Source organism: Trachypithecus francoisi, unplaced genomic scaffold (genome assembly GCF_009764315.1).
Source record: "Trachypithecus francoisi isolate TF-2019V2 unplaced genomic scaffold, Tfra_2.0 Lachesis_group18, whole genome shotgun sequence".
Taxonomy (NCBI): Eukaryota; Metazoa; Chordata; class Mammalia; order Primates; family Cercopithecidae; genus Trachypithecus; species Trachypithecus francoisi.
Genome location: NW_022681463.1, coordinates 15,102,756 through 15,125,265, shown reverse-complemented (window position 1 = coordinate 15,125,265; position 22,510 = coordinate 15,102,756). Strand labels below are relative to the sequence as shown.

General features: G+C 38.6%; 1 protein-coding gene across 3 annotated transcripts in view; it reads left to right on the top strand.

Moving 5' to 3' along the window:
* Positions 1–22,510, top strand: part of PCCA (propionyl-CoA carboxylase subunit alpha) — a 457,788-nt gene that overhangs the window by 71,510 nt on the left and 363,768 nt on the right. For all 3 annotated transcript variants that reach the window (XM_033177344.1, XM_033177343.1, XM_033177345.1), the window contains exons 5-6: positions 1,811–1,924; positions 4,117–4,170. In XM_033177344.1, coding sequence (XP_033033235.1) covers positions 1,811–1,924; positions 4,117–4,170 — 168 coding nt within the window. The remainder of the gene's footprint in view (positions 1–1,810; positions 1,925–4,116; positions 4,171–22,510) is intronic.

The window sequence follows — 22,510 nt, the reverse complement described above, 5'->3', positions numbered from 1 at the left end:
AAATAGCTTTAATCACATAACATTGGGCTAGGGGAGATTAAAAAAAGAATTTAAGGCATAACCTTATGATCTGGTGGAGGAGAAATTGTAACAGTGTGCAAAGCAGTTAAAATGAGATTGTTGGGTAGATGAGATTATATGCTAAAATTTGCACTAATTACTCTCAGAGTTTAGATTACAGGAGATTCATCCTAAATTGAAGTACTTGGGAGAGATCCAGTGGTAGATGTGAAACTTGAAGTGCATCTTCTATAATAGGTAGTATCTGAGGACAATAAAACAAATGTGGATTTAAGTTTAAACAAAGACTTAAATGTATTCTTTTTAAAGGATTGTGAAGTACTCAATTTCTTTCTTACAGAAAAAAACTACAATCACAATTACAACAACAAAATTGACAGTAACAGGATCTGAAGTGGACAGAGGGCAATAGGGCAATAGAGGAGGGGGCATCCTGGTCTGAGGGCAGAAGAGCAACTTGAGGTTGGGGGCATACCAGGCAACGATAACCACGAGGAAGGCCTTGCTTTGAACACAGGGATATTTAGAAGCCTTTTGCAAGCAGGGCTGCTTTTCCCTGCAATTGGTATTATTAAATAATTACCGAATGTATATATTTGGATATTTTATAGTAAGATACTGACCTGAAAATCCCTTGGGCATTTACCTGATCTTTTACCTTTCAATACTCAATATAATTTTTTACTAAAGTGGAAAATATTTATTGAATTGACAAAGAGAATTCTTAGCTTTCTAAAAGACTGCTTTTTTGTTTTTTTAAGATCTCATTTAAAACAAAGTATCTAAAAATTATTTCATAACTGAAGACTATAACAGAAATACTCAGGTATTTGCCACTTTTGACTTTTTTTTTTTTTTTTTTTGGTGGAGGAGTGGGTCATAAATGTTTAGGTATATGTTTGTGTTCCAGTTTTATATATCTGTCTTGCAAAATAATTGTAATCTGGAAGTTTCTGAAACTGAAAGACCATTAGGATATTAGGAAAAGTCATTTAAAAAGATACTAATCCTTTCATCATTTGAAAAGAATAGACTCTTTTTAGAACTAAAGAGTTTACTCTTTTTCATATTGAATGCTTAGCTTCTATTATGCAAAATAAATACATTTAAACATTATAGAATGAGTAGTCTTAAAAATGGAGCATACATTCCTGAATTTTGAGTAGCGTTAGAACTTAATATACATGTCATTTCTTTTAGGAATAAATGTAAAATGGATGAAGATTGAATGTGAGAGTATTTAAATGATTCTCAAGATTTTCTGGTTCACATGTTGTGATATTGAACTCTTTCTTTCGTCTTAGGCTTTAATTTGTGTCTGGTGCTGACCTGATGCTGTGCAGGGACACTCGCTGCATCCCTCCATTCAGTCCCTCTAATTATCCCAACTTCCTGGGGAGCTTGCTTAGAGCTGGTCTTGAGTGCTCGTTATTAAAATATTGGGCTATCCTGGCTACGTGTAACAAGGTAGTTTTTGATATCAAATTTATGTACTGATGAATGGAATAGGAAGCTAAAATTGTTTGCTGTGATTTTACATAAAGAGGTAGGGGATATTATGGAAATTATTTGCTTAGACAATGAATTAGGCTGTAATAAATGAAATCATGGGTAATAGAGTTCTTGAGTTTATTTGTTTCGTTGTTGCTTTTTAGTGCATACTCAAAAAGAAATATGACTCGATAAATGATATGTGGAACAATCAGATTTGCAATTTTGTGTGTATTTGCAGATGATGGTAATTCTTTTTGCTGGGCGCATCTGTTAATGCAGAAATTTGTCTCCTCAGGTTCATGTGAAAATGGCGGATGAGGCCGTCTGTGTTGGCCCAGCTCCCACCAGTAAAAGCTACCTCAACGTGGATGCCATCATGGAAGCCATTAAGAAAACCAGGGCCCAAGCTGTGAGTTTGAATGAATCTATCTACTGCAGCTGTTTCATATGTAGTGAGCAGAAAGCTAGAGTTTGTATTTAAAAAAAAAATAGGAAAGAATGATTGAAAATGCTATTGCAGTTAGTTCATGTCACATGAGTTAAATGTGGTCGAATTCACTACTGGAAATCAAAGGCTTTGTAGCATCTGGCAGTGTTGGTCGCTGATCCTGCAGGTGGCTGCTGGATTCAGCTTTCACACCAGGGAGCAGTTTCAGTTCATTTCCAAATTTGCTAGGAAAAAAGAAATCCCAATTAGTTTTGAGTATTAACCCTTTCAGTGTAATAAGAGCATTTTTAAAAATTCTGTGTTATAAACAGGATCCAAATACTCTGTTTAAATTCCATTTTAATAATTTAAAAATTACTTATACCTAGTACACTTCCAGAAATAAAAACAGCACATTTGGTAATTATTTTAGTTTGTTAATGTCAGTAGAATGCTTATAATTTACAAGGATAAATCATTCTCTCCACCCCCAGTTCTGTATGAATAGAGTGGAATCCAAGGAAAAAAATGATTTCTGACATCGGAAACAGTGTTTTTTTCTTTTTTCTTTTTTTAATTATCAGAGAACTAATTATATACAGTGTTAAAAACTATGCAAAGTTATCTCTAAAATTGGATGGAGACATCCAACACCAACAATTAAGCCTGGAGCGCTTCAATTAGTGCTCACATTTCTTTTGAAAGAAATGTTTCAGTAAGATGCATGTTTAAATAAAAAACTTAATTCATGAACCCATATTATAGATGTTTACAGTTTATTAGCACAGTTAGCGAAGGTAAAACTCTTAACATTTTAACTATAGCTTGCCAACATAAATCTGTAGTTGAGTGTTAATAAAACGAAATTGGTGGAATGAAAACTCTTCTTCCTTGATACAGTAGTTTAAATTGTTCTGTACCATGTTCATAAAGCTTAGTTCAGCATTTTGTTTTGTTTTGTTTTTTGAGATGGAGTTTCGCTTTTGTTGCCCAGGCCAGAGTGCAATGGCATGATCTCAGCTCACTGCAACCTCTGCCCTGCCAGGTTCAAGAGATTCTCCTGCTTCAGCCTCCCAAGTAGCTGGGATTACAGGTGCCTGCCACCACGCCCGGCTCATTTTGTATTTTTAGTAGAGAAGGGGGTTTCACCATGTTGGTCAGGCTGGTCTTGAACTCCTGATCTCAGGTGATCTGCCTGCCTCAGCCTCCTAAACTGCTGGGATTACAGGCATGAGCCACTGTGCCCAGCCTGAGTTCAGCATTTAAAAGTTGCTGATATATAACTATTTCTGGGTTATGATACTGGTTCCTTCAGAAATTTGAATTTGTTTTTAGCAGAATTATTTTCTAGAAGTATATTCAACACTGGCCGATACTGAAGTGGCTAAATTTATATTTGGCCAGTGTGGGAGAGCCAAAAATTACTTGATTAGATCAAGCTGGTAGATTGCAGCAATGTGGCTTGTGGGTGAGGATAGTATAAAGTAGTTGTGAATGGCAAAGTTTGGGGTGAGGAAGGAAAGACGAGTAGATATTAGAAGAAAAACAATTCAGAGCACAAAATAAAAGTGAAACCACACCTCCATTTTAGTTCAGTTTGATAGAAAGGTCTTGTTGGTAGTGGCTAAGTATTATTAATGCCATCAGGAATAAAATGTATTAGCTGTCCTAGTAGTCTGGATTTTGGAAATGACCAGTTCGTGAGTACTGTAAAGAAAGGAGAATTTAGAGTTTTTCATCCATCTTGCCAAGGTTCCTTTTACATAAATCTTTGACACACCAGCCATTGTGAAATTCTCCAGAATTGTGGACAAAGTTAGCTTCAGGAAAAGGAGAGAGAGTTTTGTTGAAAAATGTAGACAAATGCTAGTGGGCATTAAGATATATGTGGGTGTATACTTCCCATGATGGTTAGGACAAAGATACTGTGTGGAAAATGAATCAATTAGGACATAGGGAGTGTGGAGAAAGTAAATATAGGAGGCAGTTTCTTGGAATTTGATTCTGATCCTAGAAATGTGAGTTAGAACTGATCAGTGTATAAGAGAAGAGAAGTATACCTATTCAAGGGCTCTTGAACAATAAATATTAGTACATAAATGCACTGTACATTTTGCTTATAAAGCTTTTGCAATATGATAAAATTGAAAGTGCTTTTTACTTTCATTTCTAAGGTACATCCAGGTTATGGATTCCTTTCAGAAAACAAAGAATTTGCCAGATGTTTGGTAAGTTGGTAATGAACCAGAAACTATTCATTTCTATATCAGAAAGCAGTGTGGTAGCATGGCTTTTGTAAATGTGGGTAGTGATGGATTATAGAATTTTAATTAACCCAAGAAATCTTTAAAAAACTGTTTGTGAAAAGTGAAGTGTTTTTATTCTGAAACTCAACTCTTGATTTGAAGAGTAATTATAAAAATAGAAAAGTTTAGAAAATCACCATTACACCTAATGAATGATACCTGGTTTATTATATACTGCATGGTATTTGAATTAAAGTTAAAAACTTCAGATTTTTAACTGTAAATATGTTAGGGAGTTTAGTGAGTTATTGTAGTGATTTAATTATTTTGTGGCATTTAATATCAAATCTTACCAATGCCTCTATTTCAGGTAAAGTTGTTTTTAATGATCTAAATGTCCCCTTCCAGCTAGGTGAATTAACCTATGTTTGTTATTAAATTGATTTTTCCAGGTATAGTCATTCAAGATGGTACCGAAACCTTATTTTTTAGGTACTAGAATATGATTTTGATTAGTGTTTGTACATATGTTTATTATTAGATCAATTATGCCAGGTACTGTCTTAATTTATTCTAATATGTTATACTTGTTTCTGTGGCATACAGTCATGTGTTGCTTAACAACGTGAATACATCTGAGAAATGCATCATTAGGCGAGTTTGTCCTTGTGCGAACATCACAGAGTCTACTTACGCAGATCTACATGGTAGAGTCTCCTACACACTTAGGCTAAGTGCGTTATAGCCTGCTGCTCCTAGGCTGCAAACCTATACATGTTGCTGTACAGGCAGTTGTAATACAGTGGTAAATATTTGTGTATCTGAACATGTAAACATAGAGAAGATACAGTTAAAAATACAGTGTTAGAATCTGTGGAACCACTGTCATACGTGTGGTGCCTCATTGAAATGTTCTGTGGTGCATAACTGTACTCGTATTCTGTTCTTCCACAGATTTGAAATTATTTGTGAATGTTGTTATTTTCTAGATGGAATTTCCACTTAAAATCTATAACTTTAACTTGGAACAGCTCTTAAGATCACAGAATTGTCTATTTTAACCACCTTGCTTTGTGGGTCCAAAACTAAGGCCTAAAGAGATATCTGGAGAGGGCAAATTACATGGATGCATCCAGAGGTTCCAGTTTCCCAGATTTTATGTGGCATATCTACAGTTTTTTGTTTATATCCCTTTTTATTTTATATCTTCCTTGGAATTTTGACCAAGATTCTGTTATTATAAAAACTATTTGAATATAATACTTGTATTTAAATGTGATGTGTGTATATATATAATGTAATGTATTACATTTAAGTCTGTATAGATGAGAGGTTAGCGCACTACAGTCCATGTTACATATGCAGCCTGCTGCCTGTTTTTGTAAATAAAATTTTATTGAAACACAGCCATGCTCTTTCATTTATGCATTGTCTGTGCTGTTTTTGTCCTGTGACAGCAGAATTGAGTAGTTGTGACAGAGACCATTTGGCCTATCAAGCCTAAAATACTTTTTCTATGGTCCTTTATAGAAAAAGTTTGGGAACTCTTGCTGTAGATGAATATCCAAATCCCGGATAAGTGATGTGGTACCAGTATTATGCATTTATTCCTATACAGTTAATACATGTATTTATTTTATATATTATATATAATATTTATTGTATACAGTTTATGCATTTTTCAGTTATTAAAAGGTGGTTTTTTTTTTTTTTTTGAGACATAGCCTCGCTCTGTCACCTAGTCTGGAGTGCAGTGGTGTGATCTCGGCTCACTGCAGCCTCTGTCTCCTGGGTTCAAGCTATTCTGCCTCAACCTCCTGAGTAGCTGGGATTACAGGCGCCCGCCACCGCCATGCCTGGCTAATTTTTGTATTTTTAGTAGAGACGGGGTTTAACCGTTTTGGTCAGGCTGGTCTCGAACTCCTGACCTCATGATCTGCCTGCCTCGGCCTCCCAAAGTGCTGGGATTACAGGTGTTAGCCACCGTGCCTGGCCAAAAAATGCTTCTTTAGAATCTGTCCTAGGCCTTTGAGAAGGGTATATTAATAAAAATGAATCTAATCTGGTTCCTACACACTGGGTGCTCATAGTCATGTTATGGAAAATAAGTTGATACACAAATACACTTCAGAAAACAAATCACTTCAGGGAAGAAAATATTGTGAGATAAGATCAGTATCTTTGAAAATGAAAGTAAGAAGGATGATTTCCATCTGGGGTTCTACATTAGAGAAAAACATGTAGAATATACAGCCGCTTCCTTTCTTTCACACTAATTTTCTTTCTAAACCTATTTCCCCCTTTCCCTTTTTTCAGTGCTGTGCCTCCACCCAGCCTGACTGTGCGCTGCTCCCATGCGTGGCTGGCTCTGCCCTGAGTGCTTTCCTCACTCTCTCTGGGTGGGCGTGCGTGGCCTTCCACCCCCGTGTCTAACTGCTGCGTGTCTAACTGCTGCTGCCTGCCCTTGAAGGCACAGTTCACATGCAGCCTCTGTGGGGAAAGGGTTCTGTTGAGAAGTAGATCCTTCTGTTGAGAAGTAATTTCTTTCCTTGGACTTTTTGTTTCAGTTTGATTGGAAAGTTTTGTTTTGTTTTGTTTTGTTTTTGAGGCGGAGTCTCGCTCTGTCTCCCAGGCTGGAGTGCAGTGGCCGGATCTCAGCTCACTGCAAGCTCCGCCTCCCGGGTTTACGCCATTCTCCTGCCTCAGCCTCCCGAGTAGCTGGGACTACAGGCGCCCGCCACTTCGCCCGGCTAGTTTTTTGTATTTTTTTTTTAGTAGAGACGGGGTTTCACCGTGTTAGCCAGGATGGTCTCGATCTCCTGACCTCGTGATCCGCCCGTCTCGGCCTCCCAAAGTGCTGGGATTACAGGCTTGAGCCACCGCGCCCGGCCGGAATGTTTTTGTTTTTAGAAAAATGATTTATGCTTTATCGATACATTGTTTTTACTTAATATCCAGGACTAAAATGATTTTTTGATTTTTTTTTTCTGAGTAACTGCTATGTATTTGCTTTAGAAAGTGTACAATAAGCCAAATTCCCCCAATGTAAAAACACACCACACTTTATAAGACTAATAATTTTTTATGCCGAGTTTTCACAAAGTGGGATTGGATTTTATACAGTCCCTGCTGCCCATGACTGGAAAAAGATCATGTGGGTGGGCACGGTGGCTCACACCTCTAATCCCTGCACTTTGGGAGGCTGAGGTGGGCAGGTCACTTGAGGTCAGGAGTTTGAGACCAGCCTGGTCAACATGGCGAAACCCCATCTCTACTAAAAATACAAAAATTGGCCAGGTGTGGTGGCACGAGCCTGTGATCCCAGCTACTTGGGTGGCTGAGACAGGGGAATCGTTTGAGCCCGGGAGGCAGAGGTTGCAGTGAGCCAAGATCACGCCACTGCGCTCCAGCCTGGGCAACAGAGTGAGACTCTGCCTAAAAAAGAAAAACAGGCCGGGCGCGGTGGCTCAAGCCTGTAATCCCAGCACTTTGGGAGGCCGAGACGGGCGGATCACGAGGTCAGGAGATCGAGACCATCCTGGCTAACACGGTGAAACCCCGTCTCTACTAAAAATACAAAAACTAGCCGGGCGAGATGGCGGGCGCCTGTAGTCCCAGCTACTCGGGAGGCTGAGGCAGGAGAATGGCGTAAACCGGGAGGCGGAGCTTGCAGTGAGCTGAGATCTGGCCACTGCACTCCAGTCCCGGCGACAGAGCGAGACTCCGCCTCAAAAAAAAAAAAAAAAAAAAAAAAAAAAAAAAAGAAAAACAAAATCATGTCTTTTTGTTATTGCTTAAATAGTTCATAGAAAAAACAAAGATACACATAATCCTCATAAAAATAGCGATTTTCGTAATTTTAATGTGCTGAGCCAACAGATTTTATTTCCAAACTGTTTTCTATTCCATATTTTCCCTGCAGGCTTCTTATATCACAAGCATTAAAGGACCATCCATGGGAGACCATGAGGATTGTTAGGATGAGGCAAAGACATTCTTAACAGAGTTTACAAAGAGCTTTGAAACGTGAAACTACCTGCTCTGGAAAAATGGGATGTTGGCTTGAAGATATTTCCTAGTATTCCTTGTTTTCTTTCTGGTTTTTCTATGTTGCTTTAATCCTATTATCGGATCTTGTCATTTCAGGTAACATAGCATTATAAGTTATAGTAGTTAGCTTCAGGAGAAACATATGTTAGAATTTGTGTTTTGTGTTTGGGTCCTATCTGTGTACTTGAAAGATACACGTATATGTAGTTGGATAGTGAGTTCCATCAGGATGCTCAGCGTTGAAAGCATAGGAGGGAACTGTGCTGAGCGTGTGAGGTTTGGTGATTGTGCTCTTTTATCTTCTTTCCTTCTTCAGTTTTTAGCAAGATAAGAAATGTAACTACTGTAAAATGAGAGGTGATTTTTAAAATAGCCATTGGGTTAACCAAAAACCTTTTAAATAGCTGTGGCATCCAGTGTGGGCAAGGGTCCCATAGTTTTGTTCCTGGAAGTGTAAATTGTTTCAGACCTCCCCCGGCCCCCAGAAATTTGCTAGTATTTGTCAAAATGTAAAACATCTGTATATTCTTTAATTTAGCAGTTCTACTCTTAAGAATCTCACTTACAAAGATATATTTGAGAAAATGTTCATGGTAAGGTATTTCATAATAGCAAAATTTAAAAATTATTCAAAAGTAAAATGTAAAAATAAGTATGGAATACCTACCTGCAGATAAGTTATTTAATCATTATGACAACCTATGGTGTATTCTTATTTTTATTCTTGGTTTTATGGAAGAGAGAACAATCTCTGAAAGGTTAAATAAATGCCTTACCCAGTGTCACATAGCTGGTAAATGAGAGTATGGATCCCATGTTTAGTTTATGTTCCAGACTGACTCTCACATGCCTTGGAACTGGGCTGGGCTGTTAGTGGTATTTGTTTTTAATCGATAGCTTTAGCTGGCACCTGTTCTTACTGTTGGTGGAGGCTTCTCTCTTTCTGCTCCCTTCCACTCTTCCACACTGGTGTATCATCATAGACATCTAAAAAGTAGAGTTGTTTCTTTTGTTTTTCTCATCTTGTAACTTGGGTGCCAGTGAAGGCAAATCCTCACTTGGGTTTGCTAACTTACTAAGTAAGATAGCTGAGTGAGCTTTGCTCCGTTGACTGAGTGCCAGAGCTGCAGCATAGAGATACTGATGCCTTTTGCCACTCGTTGATATTCTTAGGTGGAACTAATGAAGTCTCCCTGGATTTGGAGAAGAAAGTTCTGTGACTCCTTTTTCCTTTTCACTATAATTTTATAATATTTTTCTAATTGTGACTTATACATATGTGATGTTCAAAAGAATTGATAAGAACTAATGAATGCAACTTCTTAAAACCCTTATGACAGAATATCTTTTGAAATGTTTGAGAACCTTTCTTTTCCTATATGTTGGCTTAAGTTCAGCTTTTAGAATATTTGTTGAAGATTTTGAATGTGATGTAGAATACTAAATGCTCTAAAGTGAATGCCTGAAAAGGAAAACTCTCCCTTTCCAGTTAGGGAGTCTTTTAAGGATGTAGATAGTTCAGATACTTTTAGGGCTTGTGGATTTTGGGGCGTGGTTTCAATAGAAAAATCTGGGATTTGATGAGGCTGGGATTTCTTTTCCCTTTGCTTGAGGTTAAGACAGGTTGAAATGTTATATTCTAGTTTTCCTATTATGCTCTCTCCTTACTGCCCTATGCGCCTATTAGCTCATTCTGGAGTCAGAATGACAGGTAAATTCTTTCTCTACCACTTAGTAGCTGTGTGATCTAGGACAGGTTGTTTAATGTTGGACTCTGAAGATTGTGTTTTATTCTTACTATTTGCGTGATATGTAGTTCTCCATCTGTGATTTTATGTTGAAAATACTGTGTGTTTCTTATAGCTGGATGTAGTTGTGTCATGCTTTTGAAATAATTCTGATGGTCTCTATTTTTAAATCGTAGTGTTTAGACTCTGAAGTTGTTTCTTCTTTAGTTTGCCTTGGTGTATTTTCTTAAATAGCAGCTTTATTGAGATGTAATTCATGTGTCGTCATGCTCACCCTTTAAAAGCATACAACTGAGTGATTTTTAGTATAGTCACAGAGTTATGTAACCATCACTACTATGCAATGTCATTAAAATCCATTAACATATAATAAATGATCAAGGCAGTTGGATTCATGTCTAGCATTTTATTATTTGTTTTCTCTCTGTCTCCCCTTTTTTTCCTTCTGTTTTCCTTTTCTGCCTTGGATTATTTTAATACTTTTTGAAATTCAATTAAAATTTATCTATTGGATCTATCTATTTTTCAGTGGTTTTTCTAGGATTGCAGTATCCATCCTAACATTTCTTAATCTAATTAGAGCTAATATGATACCATTTCAAGTAAAATATAGAAATTTTGCAATCATATAGCCCATCCTTCTCTTCCCATCAATATCCTCTATGTTATAGTTGTCATGTATTTCATCTGCATGTATTATAAATTCTATGGGAAAATGTTATGATTTTGTTATAAGCATGTTGAGGTGAGTTAGGACATTTCTTTAAAATGATCTGTCAAATTTAAAATATAGAGACAAATCTCTAGGTTAAATATTTTATTTGAGAATCACAGAATTGGAATTTGGGACATACACATGGGGTCTTCACTATGTCCAAGGGACCAAGAGAAGGTTGAAGGTTTTATTAGATAGAAAAAAAACTGTTACTGATTATTTTGAAAGAAAGTTAATTGGTACTTGAAAAGCTTTGGGAACTGGCAGGCTTGGTTAGGAGAGTGACAGCAGTAGGTAAAACTAGTCTTAGAGTGATAGCAGGTTGTTTCAGCAGTTACTAGGTAGAGCTGGTCTTCGGGTTACAGCAGGCTGTTTTAGCAACTGGGCCTCTGGACAGTTCCGTTCTTGGAGCCCGTGCTATGTGCTCTGAGTGCTTTTTGCCCCGGACTCCTTGACTCTTATGTAGTTGGGTATACAAGAATGACCCAATTCATATAATCAACTTTCACAGATCGAAATATCATTCAGTTGAAATTAAGACTCATTTTAAATTGGTCCATTTAAAAAATGTTGTATTTTAAAATTACATATGTATTTTTATTGTGGTAAAGCAGACATAAAATTTACCCTTTCACCGATTTTAAGAGTGTAGCTCAGTGGCTTTAATTTTATTCACAGTGTTTTACAATCATCAGCTCCAGAACTGTATGATCACCCCAAACTGAAACTGTACATATTAAACACTAATTCCCCATTTCCCACCTACTCCTAGCCCTTGGTAACCTTCCTTTTACTTTCTGTCTCTATGAGTTTACCGATTCTAGGTACCTCACATAAGTGGAATCATGTAAGATTTGTTCTTTCGTGTCTGGCTTGTTTCACTTAGCAGAGTATTTTCAAGATTCACCCAGTTTCTTCCTCTTTAGGACTGAATAGTAGTCTGCTGTGTGGATATACCACATTTTGTTTCTTCATCACCTGTTGATGGACATTTGGGCTGTTTGTACCTTTTGGCTGTTGTGAATAATGCTGCTATGAACATTGGTGTACAAGTATCTGTTTGGGTCCCTGCTTTTGCTTCTTTTTAGTATATAACTAGAAGAGAAATTGCTGGGTCCTATGGTAATTCTATATTTAACTTTCTGAGGATCTGCCATACCGTTTTCCGTAGTGGCTGCACCATTTCTTTTTCCTACTGTTTTACTGTTTATAATAACCACCAAATCATGCCTTTCCTTAATGCAAGCTCTGGGTAGTTGACTCACTGGATATTTGTAATGTAGCTTTACATAACTTTAAGAGATTTAATTTGACAGTATCTTCCTAACCAATATGTTTATGCTTGTTAGTCTAGTGTTACTGCCAGAGACCTATTGCACAGACTTGTGGAAGTATTGGGACTATGGGCCATGGACATTTATTAATATTTTTTCTCCTAACATTTTATTTAACAAAGAATTTAAGAAATACAGCAAAGTTTGAAGAATTGTACCATGAATGCCAGTAGATTCTATAATTAACATTTTCTTATTTGTTTTTAACATATGTATTCATTTGTGTTTTCCTCTACTCATCTATCAGTTGACCTCATTTTCATTTTGCATGTCAACTTAAGTTGTAGATAATAGTGCAATTTACTCCTATACGCTTTAGCATGCAATTTTTAAAGCAGAGTTCAGGCTGGGTGTGGTATCTTTGGGAGGCCGAGAAAGGAGGATCACTTGAGGCCAGAAGTTTGAGGCTGCAGCGAGCTATGAATCCAGCCTGGGTGACAGAGCAACACCCTGTCTCAAAAAAATAAATAAGTAAATAAGTACGATAAAAAAAAAAGCAGAGTTCATTATTCGCTTACAGCTTTTCCAAGAAAGCCTTATTGAAATATAATTGCTGTTCAATAAAGTGCACATACATAAGAAATTAATTGTACACTTATATGTGTACACTCATGAAATAATAATCACAATCAGAATAAAGAATGTATCCTGCAACTCCAGAGACTTCCTGGTGCTCCTTTGCTGACTCTTTCGGCCACTTCCTAGCCTTCCTCCTCCCGCTTAGGCAACTACTGATCTGTTTTCTTATCATAGATTAGTTTGCGTTTACTGGAATTTTATATAGGTGGAATAACACAAGTTATGCTGTTTTTGGATTTTTTTTTTCACTAAGCAAAATTATTTTGAAATTGATCCATGTAATTGTATCAGTACTTCATTCCCTGTTTTTTTTTTGTTTTGTTTTGGAGACAGTTTCCCCTCTGTTGCCCAGGCTGGAGAGCAGTGGCACAACCTCCGCCTCCTGGGCTCAAGTGATTCTCGTGCCTCAGCTTCCCAAGTAGCTGGGATTACAGGTGTGCACCACCACGCCCAGCTAATTTTTGTATTTTTAGTAGAGACAGGGTTTTGTCATGTTGGCCAGGCTGGTTTCAGGCTCCTGGCCTCAAGTGAGTCGCCCACCTCAGCCTCCCAAAGTGCTGGGATTACACATGTGAGCCACTGCACCTAGTCTGCATTCCTTTTTATTGCTGAGTTCATTCCTTTATATTCCATTGTATGGGTTTACCACCATATTTTTAGTAGCCATTCATCTGTTGGTGGACATGTGAGTTGTTTCCAGTTTTTAACTACAACTAAAGGTGCTATGAATAAGTAGTTATGTGGGCATATGCTTTCATTTTTTTTTGGTAAATGCCTAGGAGTGTAATGGCTAGATCATTTGTATGTTTTATCCTCTTAGAATCTGCAAACTCGTTGGTACAATTTTACATTTCCGCCAACAGTGTATGAGTGTACTAGTTGCTCCACATTCTTACCACCCTTTAAATTTAACTGTTATACTGTGTATTGATGTCTTATTGTGGTTTTGATTTGCATTTGTCTGATGATTAATAATGTTGAGCTCATTTGCTTTATATCTTTTGTCGATGTGTTTGTGAAGTCTTTTGTCCATTTTTAAATTGAGTTACTTGTCTTATTTAGAAATATTAGGGTTTTTTATTCTAGGTAAAAGTCTTTTGTCTGATACATATCATTACAAATATTTTCTCCCACGATGTGGTTCTGTTTTCATTTACTCAGCATTATCGTTTGAAGAGCAAAAGCTTTTAGTCTTGTTGAAGTCCAGGTTATTGATTTTTTTCTTTTATAGTTTGAATCTTTTGAGTCTTAATAATACGGGCCAGGCGTGGTGGCTCACACCTGTAATTCCAGCACTTTGGGAGACTGGGGTAGGTGGATCTCCTGAATCCACCAGGAGTTCCAGACCAGCCTGGGCAACATGGTGAAACCCCATCTCCACAAAAAGTAACAAAAATTAGATGGGCTTGGTGGCATACAGCTGTAGTCCTGGCTGCTTGGGAGGCTGAGGTGGGAGGATCACTTGAGCCTGGGAGTTTCAGGCTACAGTGAGCTGTGGAGTGTTACTGCAGTCCAGCCTGGGCGACAACACAAGAACCTGTCTCAAAATAATAAATTATTTTAAAAAATAGAAATATGTAATTTCTTGCTAAACTCAAGGTCACTGAGACTTTCTTGTTTTTTGTTTTGTATTTTTAATGTTTTATAGTTTTAGATCTCTGATCCGTTTTGAGTTAATTTTTATATGTGGTGTGAAGTAGAGTCTAAATTAACCTTTTTTGCATGTGGCTATTCAGTTTGCTATACAATCTCTTGAAGAGGTTTCCTCTTTGAATTGCCTTAGCACCCTTGTAGAAAAAGTAATGGGACATACATGTGTGAGTATTTTTTCTGTACCGTCTATTCTGTTCCATTGAGCTAGTTTGCTTTTGTCTCATTACCACACTGTCTTGATATTGTCTTGATTAGCTTTCTAAGTTTGGATATCAGGAGTGTTAATTTCTCCAACTTTGTTGCTCCCTTTCAACATTGCTTTAGCCATTTCATGTTACATACAGATTTCATACTTTTATATATACTTCACATACATATAGATTTTAGAATTAGCTGTTAATTTCTTCAAAAGCCTGTTGGGATTTTGACTGTGATTGCGCTGAATATGTAGATCAGTGAGGAGAGTCTGGGTGAATTAACTGCCTCCCAAAGCAAACAAAAAACAAAAACAAATACTCTTTTTTTTTGAGATAGTTTTTTGCTCTGTAGCCCAGGCTACAATTTTCGCTCTGTGGCCCAGTGGCACAATCTTGGCTCACTGCAACCTCCACTTCCCTGGTTCAAGCAAAACAAATATTCTTGAGAGGAACGTAACAGAATTTAGGTCTCTAACTGTAGGGTATCATTCATAATATATGACACATACTCAAGACAAAAGACAACAGGTACAGATGGTAAGATAAATACCCAAATGAGCAAAGATTTTTTTTCCCCCTTGGGATTTTCTTTTTTTCCGAGGGAAAAAAACATTATAGAGTATAAGACCCAGGCTGTCCGTTTATTAATAGCTTAGCCCATTAAATGTGTTATACCTAGCCAGCACTAATAAAACACAGCTGTAGATAATGAACTCTTTTTTTTTTTTTGAGATGGAGTCTCGCTCTGTTGCCCAGGCTGGAGTGCAGTGGCGCGATCTTGGCTCACTGCAAGCTCTGCCTCCCGGGTTCATGCCATTCTCCTGCCTCAGCTTCCTGAGTAGCTGGGATTATAGGCGCCCGCCACCACACCTGGCTAGATAATGAACTCTTAAAAATACTTTGTCCAATCACCTTTCATTTACTTCCATGTATTACTAATCCTGCTGAGACTATCTTGGTGTGACATCCTTCTCCCTCACCACTGATCCCTCTTTTCCTTCTCAGAACTTCCTTACTTTAACAATCCAGTTGAACACATATGCCAGCCTTATTCAGCAGTTGAATCGCAACCTGAGAGAAGATACTAATGTTCATTCTCCAGTTCCACACATATCCATCGTGAGTAAGATAGGCTCATTCCCATAGAAGGATGAGGTTTAAGATTGCTCCAGTCATTAACAGTATACAAGATGTCAGATAGAGTTTTACTGGTTCTAAGAAAAATTAGGCTGTAACCAAGAATATTTATATATCAAACCAACCTCTCCACACATCCCAATTATAAATTCTGGGCAAAATAGAAAACGCTACATAATACCTATGGGTACCAGACAGCAGCCGCAATTAGACAGAAGTAGGAAGCTGACTACCCTTGGAAGGAGGAAATGGCATGGGGGCAGTTTCCTTTTTTGGCCTTTTTTGTATAGCTCATGGAATCAATTCTGGAGTATTCCATGTATGCATGGGTCAGATTTCAAGCACTCCAGCCGAGGCTAAAAGAACCAAAGAGAATTATTAGCTGTTTCTTATGCTACTATTGGGGGAAAATATTCAAGTTTTACCTAGGTGACTCTTTTTTTTGTTTGTTTGTTTTTGAGATGGAGTCTCGCTGTGTCGCCCAGTCTGGAGTACAGTGGCCGGATCTCAGCTCACTGCAAGCTCCGCCTCCTGGGTTTACGCCATTCTCCTGCCTCAGCCTCCCGAGTAGCTGGGACTACAGGCACTTGCCACCACGCCCAGCTAGTGTTTTGTATTTTTTTAGTAGAGACGGGGTTTCACCATGTTAGCCAGGATGGTCTTGATCTCCTGACCTCGTGATCCGCCCGTCTCGTTCTCCCAAAGTGCTGGGATTACAGGCTTGAGCCACCACGCCAGGCCTAGGTGACTCTTGAACCCCCTTTTGAAATGTGACAACGTAGCAGATGCTGTTGATGCTGCTGTCCACCCTTTCTGCCCAGTTGTTAGCGTCACCTTAGGTGACCATCCCTTCTCTGTGAGTCTCAGTGGTAAATCCTGACTAGTGAAATCGTGACCAGGATTCATACTCTTCCTTACCAATGGCCAATTTAGGGGAGGCTTCGGGTCCAGTTTGATTCCTGGCAAGTGAGAGGACCTTTCTTTTTTTTTTTTTTTTTTTTTTTTTGAGGCGGAGTCTCGCTCTGTCGCCTGGACTGGAGTGCAGTGGCCAGATCTCAGCTCACTGCAAGCTCCGCCTCCCGGGTTCATGCCATTCTCCTGCCTCAGCCTCCCGAGTAGCTGGGACTACAGGCGCCCGCCACCTCGCCCGGCTAGTTTTTGTATTTTTAGTAGAGACGGGGTTTCACCGTGTTAGCCAGGATGGTCTTGATCTCCTGACCTCGTGATCCGCCCGTCTCGGCCTCCCAAAGTGCTGGGATTACAGGCTTGAGCCACCACGCCCGGCCAAGAGAGGACCTTTCAAGAAAAGGCTTCTTTTCGTGGTGTGAAATAAGCCTTTTTACAGTTATTTTAAGCCATTGTAAACTGAGGTTTTTTATTGTTGTTGGGATTTTTATTTTGTTTTGTTATTTTAATTTTGGCCAAAACCACCAGGTTGAAAGACTAGTGTTTTACAGGTTGACATTCTATTGAATCTTAAAATATAATATAGCTTCTGATTCTTGTGTTAAGCTTTCGGAAATAATTTAGAAACAAAACCCTTTATGGATTACATGGCAAAAAAAGGCATGTTTCAACCATAAAGTAAATGTTTTAAAAATTGCCCTTAATTTAACCAGGCGCAGTGGCTCACGCCTGTAATCCCAGCACTTTGGGAGGCCAAGGCGGGCGGATCATCTGACGTCAGGAGTTCGAGACCAGCCTGACCAACATGGTGAAACCTTGTCTCTACTAATAAGACAAAAATTAGCCAGGTATGGTGGCAGGTGCCTATAATCCCAGCTACTCAGGAGGTTGAGGTAGGAGAATCACTTGAACCCAGGAGGCGGAGGTTACAGGGAGCTGAGATTGTGCCACTATACTCCAGCCTGGGCGACAGAGTGCGACTCTCTCAAAAAAAAAAAAAAAAAAAAAATCCCTTGGTTTACGTAAGGATTAGTTTTTTTGTATGCAAGTAGAAGGCTGAACTCATGTTTTTATTTTTTATTTTATTATTATTTTTTGAGATGGAGTCTTGCTCTGTTTCCCAGGCTAGAGTGCAGTGGCACAATCTTGGCTCACTGCAACCTCCACCTCCTGGGTTCAAGCGATTCTCCTGCCTCAGCCTCCTGAGTAGCTGGGATTACAGATGCCTGCCACCATGCCCGGCTAATGTTTGTATTTTTAGTAGAGATGGAGTTTCACCATGTAGGTCAGGCTGGTCTCGAACTCCTGACCTCAGGTGATCCTCCCACTTCAGCCTCCCAAAGTGCTGGGATTATAGGCGTGAGCCACCACACCCAGCCTGAACTCATACTTTTTGATTCTTTTGTATTACTCAGGCTTTCTGTAGGTGCTTATTAATTCTTTGCTAGATTAGAGAACTTGCTAAATTAAAATTTAGAATTCTGGAAGTAAATGTAGAAGGGACGCTTTGAGAAGCATCCTTGTGCTTTCATCGTGTAATGCTATTTTTGACTTATAGTAACTTTGTGATGTTTTAAAATTTATTTTCATTGATTTATTTGTATGTGACCCCTAAGCTTAGAATTCAGTTGGAAAGATTTTTGTTTCTTTCTAGTGAAGGAAATACATTGCTTGAGGATTTTGTTGGATTAAATGGAGTAACACTAGTTATCTCCGTTAATAGTTAATGATTCTTGTTGCCCCAAAATTTGTTCTAAAATTAAACTTTTAAATGCGTGCTTTCTAAAACAGGCAAAGCAGCAGAAATAATGAAATGATCACTGGGACTTTGTTTCTGGACTGGTCCTTATTTAAGGATATTACAAGGTTCCTGAGTAACCATTTTGACTCATAATATGTGATATGCTAATGTACCAAGCAGAGAGTATTCTTTTCTATAGGTTTCCACTTCCCAACCTACCTGTGGTTCCTCTTCTGCACCTGCACGTGTGTGCACATGTACATGTTCCCAGCTTTTTATTCAGTCCTTTATGTGCTAGTTGATTGTTGAGTGCAGACAAAAATAATGTGTTGCATTTCTTAGCCACAATATTTGATTTATAAGGAAATATTTTGATAAGAGCGTTTATATTAATGTATGCTCTTACTGATTAGAATGTGACAAGTGATAGAAAATATATTGGATATAAAATCAGTCACATATTTACAAACTCTATGCACAGATAACAGTATATTTTACCACCATAGCGTACAGTAGTCATAAAATAAGAGTGGGTGATACAGTAGAGCACTCGTTCCCAGTATGTTCTGGGGTACCTGGGAACTCTTGAGACCCTTTCAGACACTCTGAAGTAAACAATTTTCCATAATAGTTTTTCCCGTTCTTGTTCTCTGAGGATTATGCAGTAGAGTTTTCCATTTAACACTAGAGTTATATGATATATGTTATCACAACAGATTGAATGCAGGAACCAGATCTGAGAATCCAGCTGTCTTAAGCCACATGTTAAAGAAGTTTGGGAAAATGTAAAACATTTCCGCTCTAATGAATTTGTCATAAAAATGTTACTTTTAATTGTTAACATAAAATGAACTCTTCTTTGGAAATATGTTTTTAAAAGTTTCTTAATTTTAACATGGCAAATAACGATATATACACTATGTATAAGCCAAAGCTCCTTGAGATTGTCAATATTTAAAAATGTAAAGAGATTCTGAGCCCAGAAAATCTGATAGGCATTGTCCTGGAAGGTGACTGGGTGGCCTCTTGAGATAGGGTGATGACAGTCTTTGCTGAGAGTGTGGCCTTTAAGCTGAGATTCTAGACAGAACGAGCATGCTTCCTCTGACTACTCAGCCCTGCTCCACTTCCACATTCTTTTTTAGCCTTACTATAATTACTTCCATGTCAAGTCAAGGAGTTTTACTCATTCATTTCTGAATTCCTGTTGCTTACCACTTTACTTACTAGGCATTAATAATTCATTACGGCTGGACACAGTGGCTCACGCCTGTAATCCTAGCACTTCGGGAGACTGAAGCCAGAGCATCATTCGAGCCCAAGAGTTCAAGACCAGCCTGGGCGCATAGGAAAACCCCATCTCTACAAATAATTTAAAAATTAGCTGGGTGTGTTGGCATGAACCTCTGGTCCCAGCTACTGGGGAAGCTAAGGTGGGAGGATTGCTTGAGCCCAGGAGATGGAAGCTGCAGTGAGCTGAGATTGCACTACTGCACTCCAGCCTGGATGACAGAGCAAAACACTGTCTCAAAAAAAAAAGAAAATTACTTTTTAATGGAATTGTTTATATGTATTTCTACACGTGAGACAAACTTTTGAGGGAAGTTTAATGTCTTTGGCATTCACACCAAACTAATTTGAAATGTATTTTTATTTAGTTTTTTTTTTTTAAACAAATATTTTTTGGGATCTGTTATTTCCTATTAAATTCCTTTTACATGAAAAATCATAAATTGATTTTTAAAAATAACTTTTAATGTTAATAGGGCTTTGTCTTTTAGATGTATTTGTTAATGATAAATTTGTTTCTGTAATTGTTATGCTTCGTAGCTTTAATCTGGGCCCATATGTAAAGACTCTGTAGTTTTATTGTCATTCCTGCCTCATTATCCTTGATCATACTATTTAAAAGCAATAGAAGTTGTTTTTTTTTTTTTTTTTTTTTTTTGAGACGGAGTCTCGCTCTGTCTCCCAGGCTGGAGTGCAGTGGTGGGATCTCAGCTCACTGCAAGCTCCGCCTCCCGGGTTTACGCCATTCTCCTGCCTCAGCCTCCCTAGTAGCTGGGACTACAGGCGCCCGCCACCTCGCCCAGCTAGTTTTTGTGTTTTTTAAGTAGAGACGGGGTTTCACCGTGTTCGCCAGGATGGTCTTGATCTCCTGACCTCGTGATCCGCCCGTCTCGGCCTCCCAAGGTGCTGGGATTACAGGCTTGAGCCACCGCGCCCGGCCAGAAGTTTTAAAAGGACTAGTAGAGGAAGACAATCAGGAAATAATGAGTTTAGATAAAATAAGAGTACAAGCAAACAAGGTTGATTGTGGCCATGTTAGGAATGCGTGAGATTTAAACTTTTAGCAAATTAATAACTTTTTTTGAACACTTACTGTGTGCTAGGCACTATTCCCACCCCTCTGCATGTACTAACTCATTTGCTCTTCCTAATAGCCTTATAGGTAGGTACTATTATTTCTGCTCTTCAGGCAAAGAAGCAGAAGTTGCTGAGGAGCACACAGCTGTTAGTGCCAGGGCAAGGATTTGAACCCTGTCATTACCATGCTCATCTAATGGACTATGCTACCTGTGAAGAAGAGATTATACAGCTTGTTTTGGCATGACACAAAACTTTAAAATGTTTTCAGCTTTTTTCCCCACGCATCCTTATTTTTTCCCCATATGACTGTTACTTATTTCATATCTATCTTGCAGAATGGATATCTAGCTTGCAGAATATTTCAGGATCCCAAAGGGACTTCATAAAGAGCTGTCTGTAAAAGTTCTGCTTTCCTCCCAAAAGCTAGCAGTGGGAAAAAGAAGCAGGAGAGATAAGGTGCAAAGCACCGGGAGGAAGAAAGAGAATAGTGGAAGCAGCAGTGGTGATCTGTAGTGGTGTCTACAGCGTGCTGGTTCTGGTTGAGTTGGTACGGGCAGCCATGTCAGCAACCAAGTCTTCACTTGTTGGAGGGCTTGCTTTTTACATGCTCTGGCCAGGATGGTTTTAGTTACTAGGATGTAGGGGACAGGAATAACAGCATTTGTTAGAGATTCAGAACAGCCGCCAGGGATGATGAGCTGCAGACATTGATCAATATCCAGTAAATAATAAGAGATAGAAGATAAAACAGTTCTAAGGTGCCAGAAAGCAACTTGGTAATGGAGAAATACATATCCTAGAGAGAGGTAGACAAATGTTTTTATCCTCTCAGGAAATTACCTGGATAAGTGTACATTTCTGCAAAGCAAAAGAGAGTCAAGCTCCTGAACTCCTGCTGCATAGGCTGGTGGGTGTGAATGGGTGTTTGATTGGAGAAGGATGAGGACTTCAGGTTTCTAGTAAACTTAAATGTGATATGGTTTGACTGTGTCCCCACCCAAATCTCATCTTGAATTGTAGCTCCCTCTAATCCCCACGTGTTTTTGGAGGGACCTGGTGGGAGGTAATTGAATCATGGGAGCAGATTTTTCCTATGTTGTTCTTGGGATAGTGAATCAATGTCATGAGATCTGATGGTTTTATAAAGGGCAGTTCCCCTGCACACACTCTCTTGCCTACTGCCATGTAAAACATGCCTTTGCTCCTCCTTTACTTTCCACCATGATTGTGAGGCCTCCCAGCCATGTGGAACTGTAAATCAATTAAACCTTTTTCCTCATAAATTACCCAGTTGCGGGTGTTTCTTCTTAGCAGTATGAAAATGAATTCATACATAATGATTCCCTTGTTTGGAGGATTGTCCAATACTCTATGAAAAGTAGCTTCACATGTGCTTTAAAAAACCTGTATATGTGCCTTATGGTGTCATTATTTCTAATTTATAGATGTAGAAATAATAATATTTAGAGAAATAAAATGCCTTGGCTAATCACATGCCAGTAGGTGATCAGCAAGCTGGGACTAGAACTCAGGTTCTTTTGATTGAAGTTGTTTTTACAAAGCCCTGAGAGTTCTAAAAAGCTTGAGTTTCACTGTGCACCATTATATGGAAAACTTAAATGTAGCCAGAAACCACATAGAGAAAATAGCCAGGTTTTAAATGTTTTATTGTATAATATTTGTTGTGGTACTCTTTTATGGGCTTTAAGAATCTAGTATGCTGGCCGGCTAGGGTGGGTCACGCCTGTAATCCCAGCACTTTGGGAGGCCGAATCGGGCAGATCACTTGAGGTCAGGAGTTCAAGACCAGCCTGGCCAACATGGCAAAACCCCATCTCTGCTAAAAATACAAAAATTAGCTGGTCTTGATGGCGCATGCCTGTAGTCCTAGC